Source organism: Nycticebus coucang, chromosome 2 (assembly GCF_027406575.1).
Source record: "Nycticebus coucang isolate mNycCou1 chromosome 2, mNycCou1.pri, whole genome shotgun sequence".
Lineage (NCBI taxonomy): Eukaryota > Metazoa > Chordata > Mammalia > Primates > Lorisidae > Nycticebus > Nycticebus coucang.
In genome coordinates, this window is record NC_069781.1 from 2,628,129 (window position 1) to 2,645,736 (window position 17,608).

At 55.4% G+C, this 17,608-nt stretch overlaps 2 protein-coding genes across 4 annotated transcripts in view; both read left to right on the forward strand.

The window, feature by feature from the left end:
* ADAMTS13 (ADAM metallopeptidase with thrombospondin type 1 motif 13) overlaps positions 1-5,470 on the forward strand; it is a 28,287-nt gene extending 22,817 nt beyond the window's left edge. Inside the window, exons 22-28 of the mRNA XM_053558283.1 lie at positions 76-258; positions 1,000-1,204; positions 1,688-2,006; positions 2,478-2,624; positions 2,931-3,107; positions 4,301-4,485; positions 5,016-5,470. Of these exons, the coding sequence (XP_053414258.1) occupies positions 76-258; positions 1,000-1,204; positions 1,688-2,006; positions 2,478-2,624; positions 2,931-3,107; positions 4,301-4,485; positions 5,016-5,267 (1,468 nt within the window). The 3' untranslated portion in view covers positions 5,268-5,470. The remainder of the gene's footprint in view (positions 1-75; positions 259-999; positions 1,205-1,687; positions 2,007-2,477; positions 2,625-2,930; positions 3,108-4,300; positions 4,486-5,015) is intronic.
* A 341-nt stretch (positions 5,471-5,811) lies between these two features.
* On the forward strand, positions 5,812-17,252 carry CACFD1 (calcium channel flower domain containing 1). 3 transcript variants are annotated; one of them, XM_053558309.1, is made up of 5 exons: positions 5,812-6,052; positions 8,910-8,982; positions 10,310-10,435; positions 14,671-14,778; positions 15,294-17,252. In XM_053558309.1, exons 1-5 carry the CDS (start codon positions 5,935-5,937, stop codon positions 15,370-15,372), a joined length of 504 nt encoding a protein of 167 aa, XP_053414284.1. In that variant the 5' UTR covers positions 5,812-5,934; the 3' UTR covers positions 15,373-17,252. The 3 variants fall into 3 exon arrangements, with proteins under 3 accessions (XP_053414284.1, XP_053414293.1, XP_053414274.1); XM_053558318.1 differs by lacking the exon at positions 5,812-6,052 and adding an exon at positions 6,696-6,831; XM_053558299.1 differs by lacking the exon at positions 5,812-6,052 and adding an exon at positions 6,807-6,945.
* The last annotated feature ends 356 nt before the right edge of the window (positions 17,253-17,608 follow it).

Sequence of the window (17,608 nt, forward strand, 5' to 3'; positions counted from 1 at the left end):
ATGAGGGGAGACCTGGGTCCTCTGGGTTCCCAGGCCCCGGGGCTGTTCGGCCTCCCTGACTCTGGTTTGTGCCAGGTGGCGGTACAAGCTGGCGGCCTGCAGTGTGAGCTGTGGGGGCGGGGTCGTGAGGAGGACCCTGTATTGTGCCCGGGCCCAGGGGGAGGACGGTGTGGAAGAGATCCTGCCAGACACCCAGTGCCAGGGGCTGCCTCGCCCAGAGCCCCAGGAGGCCTGCAGCCTGGAGCCCTGCCCGCCCAGGTGAGTCAGCGGGTGGCACGATGGGAGAGGCTCTCCTGGGGTGGGCCAACACCAGGCCAGGCACTGTGGGGACCAAGGGGCAGCTCAGTGGACCAGGAGAGGGCCTGTAGGGAATGGGATCATTGGCTGGCCGGCTGTGCTTGTGGGGGCCTGGGGGCCCAAGGTGGCAGCAGTGACCGGAGCCTAAGGGTATGAATGCCATCTATCCCGTGGAGCAGAGTCATGGCTGGCACACAGGACAGACTAGTGCTCAAGTCTGTGGGGCCCAGCGAGTGGGTTAGACCCTACAAGTGTTTCCTGGATTCTTTTTGTAGTCTTGCATTTTAAGTCTTGTGTTATAGAAATGCTTTTCTATAGCATACAGAAATGTCCAGAAAAGGATGTGACAGACACCCGTGTTCCACTGCCCAAATTTAATAGATAGCACCGTATTGCTAAATCCACCATTATAGATAAGAGTCCATTTAAATTTAAACATTTAACTCACGTGTGATTTATTTGGAGTGTATGGGGCGGGGTGTTAATAGGTGTTATGTGATAAAAGGGACAAAAGGGAAGCCTCAACTAAGGGGAAAGAGGTGTCTTTCCTGCAGAGCCTTTTGGAATCTGTCCTGTGCAGCCCTGTGACTGGATGGGAGGGCACAGTGGCTGCAATCCTGATCTCACCTGGTCCTGGAGCCTGTCCACTGGGCAGTGCCATCTTCGGGGGCCCAGCCTCTCTCTGGGTCTTCTCTTCTGCAGGTGGAAAGTCACCTCCCTGGGCCCATGCTCAGCCAGCTGTGGCCTCGGCACTGCCAGGCGCTCAGTGGCCTGCATGCAGTTTGACCAAGGCCGAGACACAGAGGTGGATGAGGCAGCTTGCGCAGCTCTGGTTCGGCCCCAAGCCAGTGTCCCCTGCCTTATTGACGACTGTGCCTACCGGTGGCATGTCAGCTCCTGGACAGAGGTAAACCCAGCTGGAGGGGCTTGTGCCTTTTTTTTTTGCAGTTTTTTTTGGTTGGGGCTGAGTTTGAACCCGCCACCTCCGGCATATGGGGCCAGCGCCCTACCCCTTTGAGTCACAGGTGCCACCCAGGGCTTGTGCCTTTTATGGGGGCAAAGAGCTGTAGCAGGCAGGGATGAGCTGTAGCCCCGACTCTGTCAGAAAGGCCTGGGTATCTGGGCCAGGTGGGGGTGAGAGCTGGGCAGGCGGGTATGGAAGGAGAGGGTCCCACTAAGGAGCTCAGGCCCCTGTGCTGTGGCTTAGAGTCACAGAGGCTTCAATGGTGACAGTTAGTGGGTAACCCATGCAAGGTGACTTCTCTGAGCCTCAGTTTCTACCTCTGTGGAATGAAGACACTTGGCTTGCCCCCAGGTCATACCTAGCCCGTGGTTACTGCAATGCTTACCTTCTGGCAGGGTTGCTATGACTCCTCCCCTGTCTTGGCAGTGCTCCGTTTCCTGTGGGGACGGCGTCCAGCACCGGCAGGACACCTGCCTGGGACCCAGAGCCGGGGTGCCGGTGCCAGCAAACTTCTGCCAGCACCTGCCCAAGCCAGTAACCCTGAGGGGCTGCTGGGCTGGGCCCTGTGCAGAGCAGGGGACACCCGGCCCAGTGCCCCATGAGGAAGCTGCTGCCTTGGGCCAGACTACAGTGGCACCTGGTGCTGCTTCCCTGGAGGGACCTCAGCCCCAGGCCCACCTCCACCCCCCAACTTCCCAAACTCTGGAGTTCCTGCCCAGACCACAGGAAAGAACAGCACAGCCCAGTTACGTCCCTCCCTCCTTTCTGTAGGAGGGGCCTGTAGAAGCATTTCAACCTGGGAGAGGTGGGGCAGGCATTTGGTCCCCTGTGATGCGCCCTATGGGTTGAGATGTGCCTGGGAGGCCAGGCTCAGGGGTGGCTCACTTCCTACCTAGCAAAGGGAAATTCACTTTTATTATTATCAAGGTAAAGTGACTTGAAGGCTTCAGAGTTGGAAACTTGGGTCTACATGATCCAAAGCCCATGCACTGCCTCCCACACTGCCTCCCCGCTGGGACATCTACCAGCAGCTTTGTGCCTTGATGGTGACCCTCCAACTCACCCAGACCCCCTGAGCTGAGAAGGCTTCCAGCTGGGCCTGGGAGAATGTGGACCACTCCTGCCTCCTGTCTCCTTCCCTAGCAGGGAGCGCCCCAGGCCTGTCCTGCTGGGAATCCCCGGAGCTCTGCTCACCAGAGCTCCTGCTCCCTTCCAGGTGCCTGTGGCGGGCAGCACCTCGAGCCCATAGGAACCATTGACATGCGAGGCTGGGGGCAGGCAGACTGTGCCGTGGCCATTGGGCGACCCCTGGGGGAGGTGCTGACCCTCCAAGTCCTTGAGAGTTCCCTCAACTGCAGCACAGGTGCGTCCAGGGCCACAAAAGGGGCCACACAAGCCACTGCTGTCAGTTAAGGGCTTTGCTAGGTTTCAGCACGGCAGTCCCAGCTCCTGGCAGGCATCTGCATGCCTTCCCATTCTTCATTTTCATTGCCATCTCCTGACAGAGTGTGGTGGTCCCCATTTTACAGATGAGGAAACTGAGACCTTAGTGAGTTGGGGAGCCAGTGCTGGGGGAGTCGGGATTTCACGGCCTGCCGGTCCACACTGGAGCTAAGCCCCTGCTGACCTGGGGTGGGGTGCTGGCACCTTACTGTGTTGCTGCTTCCAGGGGAGATGCTGCTATTCTGGGGCCGGCTCACCTGGGAGAAGTCCTGCACAAGGCAGGCTGGCGAGACCTTCAGCCCCAACACCAACACGCTGGTGGTGAGGCAGCACCGTAAAAGGCGGGCGGGCGGAGTGGTGCTGCGGTATTGGAGCAGGCCTGCTGCGGGAACGGTCCACAGAGGTAGCATCATTGCACCCCCACCTCCTGCAGGGCAGCCCAGTTCAGGCAGGGGGGCTGACTGGGTGCTGCTGGGGACAGTGGGCAAGTCGCAGGGGTTGCTGACTGGGATGGGAGGATCCCAGAGGTGGCCAGTGTTGGTCCGCATGTGCGGTCAAGATGAGCTCCTGGGATGAATGCTGCATCCCTTCCTTTCTGGGGAGTGTGCAGCAGATGGGGGGATGTGGGCCTCGGTCCCTATCCTCACCCTATCCCTCAGGCCATTGCTCCATGCCCTTGCCCCCAGCCCTCAGCCCTTTCAAGGATTTTTAAGGTCCTTCTGCCTGCTGCTTTCCTTTGGCCTTGCCCCAGTGCACAGTGCATACTGCATGCTTGCACACGAGTATGCACATGCACACACACAAGTGCCTGCCACCATGCACACCACAGGCAGAGGATGGCTCTCAGGGGTCCCTGCCTTGCCCAAGCCCTGTGGGAACCCTGCCATAGTCCTCTCGATTGCCTCAGGGGATTGCCCTTTTCTAATAGACTAAGCTGGCTGAAGTGGGCTTCTCCAGATAGTTCCAGAGGTTTCTTGGTTCCCCCAGGCCTCAGGTGAAAGAGGTGTGACAGGGGCTCATCCTCTGCAGAGATTAGGCACCACCACTCTGTTCCAGCTGCTCCCTGCCTCCAGCAGAGAGCTGTACATGGGCCTATGCCCACAGGTGCTGCCAGGTCCTGCCAAGGGGCAAGACCCTCTGTCATCGTTTGTACTACCTCTCACCTCCCAGGCTCTGGGCCACCCCACAAACATACACCTGCCTCAAGGAAGGATAGGAGGGGCAGGCAGGAAGGGCTCCAGTGGACATTTAGTGATAGGGACAGCTGACACAGCTGGTACTCATCCTTGGCGCCAGAGTCAGTGTCAAGCACTTTGCAGGTATGACTCCACTGGGTCCATCTAGGAACTGCCCTGCTTAGGGCATGCCATGGTTCCTTTCAATGACAGAGGAGGGAACGGAAGCTCAGCATTTAAGGCCTTTGCTTCAAGTCACTTGGCCAGGAGATGGGAGGGGATCAGCAGGGGTTTATGATTGAGAGCCCCATATTGACCACAGTGCCATTCTGTCCCTGGCCTCTGGCATCAGCAGTCTGTCTGGGCCCCTGTGTCCCTGAGGTTGCCTACACCCAACCCAACCACCTGCTCTCCCTTGTAGAATGTGACAGGCAGCTGTTTGGACCCCGAGGTGAAATCATCAGCCCCTTGCTGAGTCCAGACAGGAGGAATACAGGGGGCTGCCGGCTCTTCATAGACGTGGCTCCGCAGGCCCGGATTGCCATCCATGCCCTGGCCATGGCCATGGGCACCGGGACCAAGGGAACCAATGCTAGCTACATCTCGGTGAGGCCACCAGGATGGGCACAGAGGTGGTCTGGTTTTTGCTATGGGACAGGGAGTGCTGTGCTAGGGGATCTTTTTAGTTTATTTCAGGCCAAAACCCTCAAAATCACTACTACTTTCCTTCACATATTTTAACCAATGTTTATTGAGTCACTCCAAGAGTGAAAGAGAAAATAACTTTTCCCATATAGACTGTCGGTTAACCCAAGACTGAAGCACAATTTAACCGCCTGATACAAGTTTGCCAGAAAAGTAGCTCCTTGCAAGGCTTTGTGGGCTGAGAGGACTGTCCTCTACCTGGCCTCTGGAAACAGACAGGTCTGACAGGTCTGACTCAAACCCCAGCTCTGGCACCTGGCTGTGTGTGCTCTGGGAGATGGTGTAATTTCCCTGAGCCCAGTTTCGTGGATAGGATAATAGTGTCATCCAGACAGGGCTCTTGTGAGTGCCCTGAATGTGCCAGACCTTGCCATATTAGACTTCTGGGAACGCTAGCTAATTATTGCTTCCGGCTGCTCCTTTCCCCTTAGATCCGGGAGACCCACAGTTTAAGGACTACAATGTTCTATGGGCAGCTGCTCTACTGGGAGTCAGAGGGCAGCCAGGCTGAAATGGAATTTAGCGAGGGCTTTCTGGAGGCACAAGCCAGTCTTCGGGGCCACTACTGGACCCTCCCATCTCGGGAGTCGGAAGAGGACAGCCTGGCTGGGCCCTGCCCTAGCTTCCTCTGCAAGCACATTGCCCACTTACCCCCATCCTGGAAGGGAAAGGAGCGAACCTGACATTTACTGAGCACTTCTTAGGGGTTTGGCCAGCCTTGGAGGGTTGACCTCTGATCGCTGAGTGCTTTCCAATTCTAACTTAAGGTCTTCTCCAGCGTCCAAAAGGCTAGGAGACAGGGACTCTGTAGAAGGGTCTCCTCCAGCCCCTCAGGTACCAATAAATGAAACCTGTACCCCTATTGGAGTTTTCTTCTCATAACCTGTCTAAACCTGGCTTGAAAACCCACGCCACGGCAAGGCGCAATCGGCTCTATCAGCAAGGCCGTCGACAGGGAGAAGAAAAGGCGAGGGAATCTGCAGTCCAGACCTAACCGGCCCTGAGGCTGGCGCCCAGGCCACTGCTCTATGGAAACCCCTCCCAAGCTCTGGTGGCGCGCCTGACCGCCTGGGCGCCCCAACAGGCCCCGCCCCGAATGCTAGTGAGTTCGGCCATGCAAGCACGCCCCCTATGCGAATAAGCTCCGCCCCTAGGCGGAGGAGTCCGCTCCTGAGCCCACCCCTATGCTAACGACCCTACCAAGCGAGCCCGCCTCCTATGCTAATGACCACCCCACGAGCCCGCCCCCTATGCTAATACCGCCTCTCCCACAAGGCCGCGCGCCGGCGTCGACGCGGCCGGCTCCAGAGCCCTTTGTGAGGGCTGCGAGGGGCGTCGGGCGGCGGCACTATGAGCGGCTCGGCCGGGACGGCGCCGTCCGCCAACTCCGCGCCACCCGCGCAGGAGGATAGCGTAACGTGGTGGTACCGCTGGCTGTGTCGCATGTCAGGGGTGCTGGGGGCCGTTTGTGAGTATCAGGTCGGGAGCCGGCGGCCTGGTCGCGCATGCGCCCCCCGTGGTGGGTCGGTGTCTACGGGGCGCCGGCGCGGAGGGCGCCTTCTGGGGCGGGTGGGGTCACAGGGGCTGGCGTCCTTGGGTTGCCATGGTTGCCGACCTTGGTTCGGCGCCACGGTCCCAGGAGGGAGCAGACACCCAGGGAGGGGGCGCGGACCCGCCACGAGGGGACCCCTCTGCCAGCGCCTTCTCGGAGGTTAAGGTCGGCAGCCACACGCACCTGTGGGGCTTCTGCGAGGTTGTCCAGCTATGCGTCGGGCGCTTGCTTGGCCTGGCTGTCGCCAGCCTCACCTGTGAACTTGGGCGCGGCGCGGGCAGCAGCCTCCTAACCTCGGGGCAAGGACTGCTTGTGAGTGGGGCGGGTGCAGGTCTGGTCAGGGCTGTGCCAGGAAGCCAATGGGGAGGACGTTTCCTGGAGGTCAGGTGGTACCTGGCAGTGGGCTGGAGAGGCGGCCCCTCCGCTGCGTCCTCGCTGTCGGCTCGCCTTTCCTGCTGCCTTAGCTGCCTTTCCACCGTCCCCCTCGCCCAAACGCAGTCCAGACACTGCCTGACTCAAGTTCCCAGGGAAGCCTGAAAGAAAAGAGGAAGGCAGATCTGCCAGTGAAGTGGAGTAGGAATACCGTAGCTGGCCTTCCAGGGGCAAATACAAGTCATTTGAATGATATGCCTTCCTCCTGCTGCCTGGAGTGCAGTGGAAGGCCTTGGGGATGGACTGTCTGCCAGGTCTGCAGGGTAAGCAGCGCCCACCTGTCTCTGGTTGGGGCCTGGGCAGGGCAGATGCCACCATCCCTGCTGCCAGAAGGAATGTCTTCTCAGGGACACTTTCAAGTCCCACAGCCTTTCCAGGTGGGTGGAGGGCAGAAGGAGGTTCAGGCAGGGTGGCGCAGGGGCAGGAGTGTGCTGTACTGGTGTGCCCTTGTCCAGAGGCAGCCGTGAGTCCCTCCCCACCCCAATTCAGAGCAGGCACATGTCTGACTCTGTAGGAGAGACTGGTGGTTTTAGGCATTAGGGTGGGTAGTGCAGAGGATTGACAGTGGTCGGTGGTGGTGAGGAAAGGTCCTGATTAAGAGGCCCTGATTAAGGTGGTCCTGTAGGCCACCACTCTTCCTCCTTCTTGGTCAGTGGTTTTGCCAACTTCCAAGTTAACTCTGGAATCCTGTGCAGTCTCTGCTTCTCAAAGTGGGGTATCTGTGCTGCCCCAGGTGCAGCTTCTTGAGTGGGGTACCTGTGGGGCCTACAGCTGCAGCTTCTTAAGGAACTGAACTTAACGCATCACCTTGAATTGTCAGTTTCACCTGCAGATTGAGGGTCATTGTTGTGTGAATACCAAATTCTGTATTACAAGGTACAATGCAAGAATGTAGGTGTTTTAGAGATGCAGCCGGCATTCAGATGAGGCTTGGGTTGGGTTGCTCTGGGGCACGTGGCCTAGAGAGGAGCTGGCGTGACCTTTCCCATGGGTCCCAAAAGCATCTGGATGCATATGATTGCATGGTGAGGGTCATGTGGAAGTTACCAGCACTGAGACCTCCTCCAGCCCTTTGTTGTTAAAGGACTCCTGGCTGGAATCTGCTAGGCTGGGCTGAGACTTTGGCCTTCCCAAGGCTGGTGTGGGTCGGGCAGCAGGGAGGCTGGAACTGGAGGCAACATGCTAACTGCTGCAGGAAGTAAATCAGCACAGAGGGCTGTCCGGTGAGGCCAGGCAGGGCTGCCCAGCAGGGAGAAGCCCTGCTGTCCTTTGGGCTCTGTGCCAGGGCAAGATGGTCTCACACGTGTCTGGTGTCATCTGAAGGCGAACGTTCCTAAGGATGTGCTGAGGCTAGGTGCTACCTTTGAGTCCTTTCCTTTTAGAAGGAGACCTTGGGGGCACACAAAAGCAGTCTACTGCGGTCTGGGCTCATTGCATCTGGTTTCCTACTGTCTCCAGCTGCCTGCATAGGGTTACACAGGAAAGTGGAAAACAGAATTCCAGACTCATGTCAAAGGATCGGGTGCCGGTGTGGAGGAGCTGCTGCAACTTTAATGAGCTGGTTGCTAATTGCTGCCTTGGAGGGCCCAGCTTCCCACCCCCATAGCTCCTGGAACTGCCTCATAGGCCACTGGAGTTCTCCTGAAGCTGGCTACAGGCTGGAGGTGGAGGGGGGTGTGGTTGGGAGAGGAGGAAGGCCAAGGTACACATTTGGGTGTCAGAGAAGCCACAATCTGGGGACACATCTCCCTTGGGGCCCGTTGGTATTTCAGTGGGTGAGCTGGGCTGTAAGACTTGGCCTAAAAAGATGAGAGTGTGTCCAAGTTCACTTGCTCTTACCTGTTTCCAATCTCTGTTCCAAGACAGGCACCTCTTCTAGCCAAAATCTAAGCCATGTTTTCTGAGTCAAAGGATTTCTTGTGAGGCCAGCCCAGTGAATGGTGACATGTGGTACTTACCGAGGACTGAGTCATTGCGAGAAGACATTCTCTCTTTAATCCTAACCTCCCTTTGGGTGTCATGTGGCTGGGGTCAGAGGCCCCTCCATACCCCGGAATGGAGAGAAGGCAAGATGCCCTGAGCTTCAAGAACCATTTGCAGCCTTGCCACTGCCTTGAGGCCTGGGGTCTGTCACCTCACCTCTCTGAGTCCTATCCTTACCTGTGGGCAGTTATGTTGCCTCATCTACTTTAGATGATGGAGCCTCTGGGTGCTGTGAGGAGAACCAAGTGCTAGGGCCCAAAAGGGTGCTCAGATTTCTCAGGCTACCTCCCTGGTAGCCTTCCCTGTGGGTCCTTGTCCTTCCTTCCAGCTCATGCCCACCCTGTCTCTTGCTTTCAAGCCTGTGCGATCTCTGGCCTCATCAGCTGCATCACTATCCACCCTTTGAACATCGCAGCTGGCGTGTGGATGATGTGAGTAACACGTGACTGTCCTGCCCTGCAGGGGTCTGGGGCTTGTGGGTTTCTGGCTGAGGTGTGGGTCTCTTATTCACAGTACCCCCTTTGCCTAGGTTTCCTCACGGGGGGTACCTGGGGTCCTTATTAAGTGGAGACTGAGACCACAGACATTGAGTGTATACTGAGTCCCATGTGTGAACACCAGTCTGCTGCAACAGGACCTTTGCCTTCTGGGAACCTCCCAGGGCAGTGGTGTGGGAGACCAGCCATTGGCACTGCCTGGGAATGGCTTGGAAGGTCAGAGCCATCCGGGCCAGGGGTGGATGAGCCATCCCAGAGGAGCTGGGAGACTCTCTCAGGTCAGGGTTGGCAGGGAACCAGAGGTCAACACACCTCATGTCTGTTCTGTGGATCCCATCAGGAGGGAAGGTGTGTAAGGACAGGGCAGCACAGCTGTGGCTGAAAGGGACCCCCTGAGGTGTGCAAGAATTTGCTAGTATCCTTGGGGGCTATTGTCCTTAGAGGGTGCAGAGGTTGGCAAGATGCAGCTCACACCCTCAGGGACCTCAGGCCAGTATTGGGACTTGGGGGCTTGTTGTGGTGGGGGTCCTTGAACCTGTGCTGGTCAGGAGGCACTGGCTGGACTTCTGGGTGTGGGGGAGTCTGAGACTGCCTGGCCAGACGGAGGGAGAGCGCAATGGGAGGCCTGGTGCTCCTGCTCAGATCTCGGTGGGCTCTTAGGTGTCCTGAGCTTTGTCCTGCAGAACAGGGGTGAGGACAGACCCTTCCTCCCAGGCCTGAACAGATGGAAGGGCCTGGTGTGTTTATGGGCTCAGTGTCAGTAACTATTAACCCCCACTCCATAGAGAACACAAACAGTAGAGCAGACACCTTCAATCATAGTGCCGTAGCAGCCCCAGCCCTGTACAGGAGCTGGGCAGAGGGGCTCTTTTCTCCCCAGCATGGGCTTCCCAAGGACTGCTTGTGTCTGCCCTACCTCGCGGCAGCCCTCAGTGGACTGGCTGGCTCTGGCTCCATGCCTCTTCTGGTGGGGACAGCTTTCAAGTGCTAATGGCAATGTTGGTGGCAGTAATATTAATAACCTGTAGAGCTGAGAGCACCACCAGGTGGAGAGTCTTCTTTTCTCCATCTTACAGAAGGAGAGGCTAAAGGAAGCAGAAACCAGGCTCTGCCCTTTGGGAGTGTTTAGCTGAGTTGAGGAGACAGGTGTGCAGAGTCTCTGGGGATAGGTGAAGCATTTGGAGGAGGAGGGGCCCGGGAGGGAGGAGGCTGCCCTGCTCCCCTAGATCCTCAGTCGCTGTCTCTTGCCATGCCTCTGCAGCATGAACGCCTTCATCCTGTTGGTGTGTGAGGCGCCCTTCTGCTGCCAGTTCGTGGAGTTTGCAAACACGGTGGCGGAGAAGGCGGACCGGCTGCACTCCTGGCAGAAGGCTGTCTTCTACTGCGGGTGAGGGACTGCTGGGCAGGCCTGGGGCACACTTCCCCAAAACCATGCCTATGGTGAGGGTGTCAGGGAGGGTGGGCAGGGAGCAGGTGTGTCCTTTCCTTTCTATAGAGGTTTAAACTTTCGTGGCCTTTTGCAGTGATTTGGTGACAACTGTTAAGAATATGAGTTGCAGTTCTGCACCTGGTAGGTGACTATGCTGGGATCAGAAGAGCTCAGCGGCACACGGGCAAGAATTGCAGTGTTACATGCAGTAGAGAAAAATGGGAAATGTTTGGAAGTTTGGTCTATCAACTGGGCATGGTTAAACATCATGGCAGGGCTGTATGATGTGTTTCTGTGCAGCCTTTCCAGAGTGTGGTCCATCTGGTTACCTGTCATGAAAGGGAAAACCAAGTTGCAGAGTAGAGAACATTATTGTCTTCTAAACATACCTTCAAAATTGTCCTAGCAACAAAATCAACATATAGCACTTCATCCGTGAGTCACAAGATTGAACTAATTTCAGGGTAAGTTTAATGTACAGGCTGGGTGCAGTGGCTGATGCCTGTGATCCCAGCACTCTGGGAGGCCAAGCTGGGAGGATCTCTTAAGCTCAGGAGTTTGAGACCAGCCTGAGCAAGAGTGGGGTACTATCTCCACAAAAAGAAAAATTAAACGGGTACCATGGCTTACTTCTATAGCCCCAGCTACTTGGGAGGCTGAGGCAGGAGGATTGCTTGAGCCCAGGAGTTTGAGGTTACTGTGAGCTGTGATGACAGAGTGAGTCTGTCTCAAAAAAAAAAAAAAAAAAGTTTAAAACACAGAAGTTCCTAGAATAATGCTTAGTGGCATAGGAGGCTAGAGGCAGCAGCAGCAATATTTGTTATTGTTTTTTATATCATTATATCATCTTTAGAAATAAATACAAACTAGTTTTCTTTGCCTTTGTAAAGAATTAATAGTTTTGACAGTAAAAGCACAAGATGTGTGCTAGGTTCTGGTGGTGTTTTGCAGAGTCAAGAAGGAATACACCAGGCGTCCTCAAACTTTTAAAACAGGGGGCCAATTCACTGTCCCTCAGACCGTTGGAGGGCCGGATTATAGTTTAAAAAAAAAAAAAGAACAAATTCCTATGCACACTGCACATATCTTACTTTGAAGTAAAAAACAAAACGGGAACAAATACAATTCACACCGCTTCATGTGGCCCACGGGCTGCAGTTTGAGGACGCCTGGAATACACGGTCACAGAGCCCCGATCTACATACACCAGCTTGTCTTTGGGTTTTTATTTATTTATTTATTTTTTGTAGAGACAGAGTCTCACTGTACCGCCCTCGGGTAGAGTGCCGAGGCGTCATACGGCTCACAGCAACCTCTAACTCTTGGGCTTACGCGATTCTCTTGCCTCAGCCTCCCGAGCAGCTGGCGCCATAGGCCCGGCTATTTTTTGGTTGCAGTTTGGCCGGGGCTGGGTTTGAACTCGCCACCCTCGGCATATGGGGCCGGTGCCCTACTCACTGAGCCACAGGTTGTCTTTGGGTTTTTAAAACACTGTTTTAACAATGCTACAGTAATACATGTTCATTAAAAATTATTTGGAAGGGGCCGCGCCTGTGGCTCAGTGACTAGGGCGCTGGCCCCATATACAGAGGATGGCGGGTTTGAACTCGGCCCCGGCCAAGCTGCAACAAAAAAATAGCCGAGCATTGTGGCGGGCACCTGTTGTCCCAGCTACTCGGGAGGCTGAGGCAAGAGAATCGCCTAAGCCCAAGAGGGTGCTGTGAGCTGTGACGTCATTGCACTCTACCAAGAGCAACAAAGTGAGACTCTGTCTCTAAAAAAATAAATAAAAAAAAAAATAAAAAAAAAATTATTTGGAAAACAGAAAAATGTTACTCACAGCCCTACTGCCTATTGACCTGCTGATGTTCTGTTGACCTCTCCTGTCTTTAGGAGTTAAAGCCTGTTTTTCACAGTTACAAATAAGTTGGTATCTTGCTGTTTTCACTTAGTGTAGTGAAGCCTTGCTTCTGCTCACAGGAACCTTTACTCTGTGGGTATGTCCTGCTTTTCTCGATGTGCTCACCCCGGTGTCAGTTAATCTGTGGTGAACATCCCTCAGTTAAAACTTTCTCTGAGTTTGTGATTTCCTGGTATGAAATTACTTGGTCAAAAAGTATAGTATGATCATTGAAAATATTTTAAGATCTGTGACTAAAATGCTTTCCAAAGAGGTCATTGCCTCTCCCCTGGTCCCTTTCCAGTGCTGTGTACCATTTTCACATATATATTTATTCCCTTGTCACCTAAAAGGTAAAATATTTTCCCATATATTCTAATGGCATTTTTTTATTTGAAAAGCTTTTGCTTTTTAACCTACTGGAATGTTAGCAAGATATGTGTGTTTTCTGTATTAAAGATTTTATGATCCTTTGCTATATTTGCTGCAGATGTTTTTCCAGTTTGTTGGCCCCCCCCCCCTTTTTTTTCTTTTTTAAAAGCGATAGGGTCTCACTCAGCCCCTTAGGCTGGAGTGCAGGAGTGCAGTCATAGCAGCTTTGAACTCCTGGGCTCAAATGATCCTCCTGCCTCAGTCTCTCTAGTACCTGGGAGTATAGGTGTGTGTCACCACATCTAGCTAGTTTTTCTTATTTTTTGTAGAGATGGAATCTTGCTATGTTATCTAGGCTGGTCTTGAACTCCTGGACAGGTGATCCTGCTGCCTCAGCCATTCAAAATGCTGAGGTTACAGGTGTGAGCCACTGTGCCTGGCTTGCTTTTAATTATATTATGGGAGTACAGATGTTTTGATTATATGAATTGCTTTTGTGCAGTTTGAGTCATGGTTACAAGTGTGCCGATCACCCAGATTGCTGCATCGTACCTGTTCAGTGTGAATTTACCCAGCACTTGCTTGGTTTCCACTGAGATTTACTATCGTATGTGTGCATGGATGTGGATTGATAACTTCCCATTAAATAGTGTCAGAGAATTTTATCTCCTATGGTCTTTCTTTTTCTTCCTAATTTCTATTTTTGAGAAAAAAAATTTTTTTTAGACAGTTTCACTTTGTTCCCCTCCGTAGAGTGCTATGGAGTCATAGCTCACAGCAACCTCAAACTTGTGGGCTCAAGGACTACTGGCGCCCAACCCAACACTAAAAAGAAATCCCATTTTTTTAAAGAAATGGGATCTTGCCCTTGCTCAGGCTGGTCTCGAACTCCTGAGCTCAGGCAGTGCACCTGCGTTGGCCTCCCAGAGTGCTAGGATCACAGGCGTGAGTCACTGTGCCTGGCCTAAAAAAAATTTTTTTTTTGAGACAGGGTGTTGCTTTATCACCAGACTAGAGTATAGTGGTATAGTCATAGCTCACAGCAACCTCAAACTCCTGGTCTTAAACAAATCTCCTTCCTCAGCCTCTCAAGTACTGGGACTACAGGTGTGTTCCCCTACACCTGCTAATTTTTCTAATGTTGCTCAGGCTGGTCTGGAACTCCTGGCCTTAAGGGATCTCCACCTCTACCTTGTAAAGTACAAAGATTACAGGGGTGTGCCACCATGCCCAGCCTTGAAATTTTTTAGCTACAGAAAAATCTCATGACCACAGGTCCCACAAGAATGGAAATTCAGGTCAATGCAATTGGCTGTGAGTCCTGTCCTCCTGTGTACGCAGCCCACTCTAGGGAAGTGATGAGACAGTGCTGGTCTTCAGGCCACCAGGATATCCTGGCTCAGTTAGCCTAGGAAGGGCTGCTGGTCTGGAAATTCTTGCCCTGAGGGTGTTTAAGCCTGAGTGGATGCTGCCATCAGGTGGCAGCAGAAGGTAGCGAAGCTGGACAGACCTGTGCTGCTGCCCGCCCCCAGCTGCTCCATGACCCTGGCAGGAAGGGGACCTGCATTCCATGTGGTTTACTTTTGGGGACCTTGCTTGCTGGGGTATGCCTGGTGTCACTGTATTGGTCAGGGCACTTAGCGGCACTGGTGGTGTTCTAGGCATTGTGTTGAGTGGTTACTGTGGCTTTCCTGGTCAAGGATGGAGCCCTCTTTACAGGGGGATACCACGGCTTAGAGAAGTTAAGAGCCTTGCTCATAGTTCACGGGTGTCTGAGGACTTTCTGACTCCCAGCTGTGAGCCTGTGTCCCAGTTGATTTGGAGGAGCAGGCATCTGGCTGGCTGAGAGTGGGCAGGGTATATTGGGGGGGCCTGAGAGGATTGTGGCAGGAGCGCCTCATGACATCTGTTCCTCCCTCAGGATGGCCATCATGCCTGTTATCATCAGCCTCACCCTGACCACGCTGCTGGGCAACACCATCGCCTTTGCCACAGGGGTGCTGTATGGACTCTCTGCTCTGGGCAAAAAGTATGTTTGCAGGTCCCGGCCCAGGGTGGGACTTCCCTTTGTGCCCCTGAAGACTCTCTGTGAGGGAGGCCTGAGAGGCCCCGTTTTGCCCAGTGGTAGACCAGGCATAGAGGCGGTCGGGACTCTCATCAGGGCCTCCAGAGTGCTCAGCTCTAGGGGATGAAGGCAAGAGAGCTTGAGACTTCTGGGTGGCCCAGTCTTGCCCTGTCACAGCCTATGACTGGAATAGCGAATGTGGGCTCATAAGAACCCCTTCCTGCCTGGGGCCTGCACTGGGCATCATGATTAGCTGCCACCCTCTTTGCTATACGGCCCCAACAGAGGGTGGTTCCTCCTCAGCCTACCTTTCCAGTCAGCCTGTGCCACTCAGGCAATGGCACAGACTCCTGCTACCCCAGCAGTTGTCACTGAGGAAATCAGAATGCCTGTGGGTCACACCTGGGACATGGGCCAGGAACTGGGCAGTAGGGCCCCAGGCCCCTGCACCCTATGACGTTGCCCTGCTCTCTCCCCAGGGGTGACGCAATCTCCTATGCCAGGATCAAGCAGCAGAGGCAGCAGGCGGATGAGAAGAACTTGGAGGGGGAGCTGTGAATGTGGGTCGGAAAGGCCTCCCCCCTGCCCGCAGCCCTGTTCTGTTTGAGCCGTCCAGGTGAAGCCTGGACTGTCGGCCCCTCTGCCCTATCCCCACATCTGGAGTCCTCTGCCTGCCTTTTCTCCCCTCTGCTGCTGCTGGGCCCGGGCTGCAGGACTGGAGCAGAACTGAACAGACTGTGGCAGCTCTGCGTGGGCACCCACATGGCCCCACTCCTCTGCTGGGTGGCTCTGCAGACTAGACACCATTGGAAGGCCACTAGTGGTCTGCCTAGGCCTGGAGCAGACCACATCTAACTGGGCCCCTGGCTCTGGGTTCTTTTGGCTGGGCACTGAGCAGAGGGAGCCACCCCCAACTGTTCTAGCAGGTAGTGGCCCTAGGGCCCGGGATGGCAGGGCAGTGCCCTGACGCTGTCCACTACTGCCTGCAGCCTCCCATCGCCACCTGAGGCACAGCCTCCACTGCCACTCCATCCTCGGTAGGAGCCCACAGTGCTCCCAGGATGCACCTCTGTACTCTGAACAGCAGCCTCGGCAGTGAGAGCTGGGTGGGAATGTTTCCTGCCGGTTCCGTGGAACCTTGGACTCATGGCATCCCTACGTACCCCACAGCCCTACATCCCTGGGCCTGGCTTGAGCCCCTGGGCTCTGCCTCCTCCAGGCCTTGGTGCTAAGGAAGTGGGGAGAGCAGGCCTTCCCTGGCGACTACGAGGGGGCCCAGCACTCAGGCGTGGCCCAAGCCTCCACCTCAGGTACTCTTACAACCTGCCCCGAAACCCTTCCCACAGGGAACTTCTGCCGTCTCAGAGCCAGGCAGAGGCCAGAGTCACCCCCACCCTAAAGAGCTATCCCCTGCTGCCCTTCGTGCCAGGCCACCAGAAGTAAGGCCTGTGCGGGGAGAGGTGATGCCTGGGAAATGGGTTCCCATCCTCCCCCCGCCCTGTGGCCTCAGCCTGTGGTCTCTCCACTGGCCGGGCTGGCCCCGGTGTCTGGCTGAGCCCTGCAGGGCTGGGTGGAGAGCCCCCAGCCTTCCCTCCTCCCTGGGCCCCCATATCCTGCAGCTCAGGGGCTGGGTCTTACTGAGGAGGTACTAGTCCCACACTGCCGTGGCTGTCTCCCAGGACCTGACGTGTTTGAGGTCAGGGCTTGGGAGAGGGGCTCTTGGGCTCTGTTCATTACTGCCCTGCGGACTCCTCAGTGGGCCCCAGGGTCACCAGCAGCCCTGTAGGGAGTCTGACCAGGCAAGCCCCAGGGTGACAGGGGTGTTAACAGTATGGCCGGCTTCGTGGGACATGTGCCTTCAGGGTTCCTTGGCCAGTGCCGTGCTCAAAGGGCTGTGTGTGTGTGTGTGTACATGAGTGTGTATGTGTGTGTGTGTGTGTACATGCCTGCCTGCCTTCTCTCGTGTGCAGTGATAAGACCCGTCTACCTCCCAGGTGGGGCAAGGCCCTGCCTGCCTCTCTGCTCACTCTCACCCAAGTAGTGGGACTCTGGGTCCCTCTGGCCCCTGTGGAGGGAGCATCACTGGTGGTGGCAGCAGGAGGAGTTGGCTGTGTGTCAGGAGGGCCGCACCTGTGCCTAGTGGGAAACTGGGTGGGTGCTGGGCAGGCCATCTGTAGGGTTGGGTGCAGAGTTGGGTGGGCCCTTTGTCACAGGCTGGAGGGGGTAGGTCACTTGCCCTTTGTTCCCAGTGAGTGGAGCTGTGGAGTCCTAGAGCTAGTGCTCCGTCTCACTGTGGAGCGCTATCTGGAGACCCTGCCTTGCCAGGTGTGTCTCCATGTGGCCATCTGGACTGTGCTGTGATGCCCCAGTCTTCTCCTGTGGACTCCTTGCTGTCCGGCGTGCACTTGAGCAATAAAGGCTGGAGTTGGCGAGCTTGCTCCCTTGCTGCCTGTCTGTCCTTCTGCCTTGGGGCCCTGTGTTTGGAGTGGTGGGGATGTCCCCAGCTGAGTAGGGCCACTGGCCCAGAAAATAATGGGTGCTGCCCTGAGCCTGCTCACAGTATTTCAAGGAAAGTGACATGTCCCACGTTACTCAATGGGGTAGAGCTGGAGCACCAGAAAGGCTGATCCCTGGCTGGGATGCCTCCCTTCTGTCTTTCCCTTTGTTCCACTGTGGCTAAGTTGGGGGTGGCAACATGGGGGTTCCTGCCCAGGGCAGTGGACTATGGTGAACAAGATTGAGAGTTGTGGTCTAGCCTGGCTGCTGGTGTGAGGGAGCAGATCCCACTTCCTCT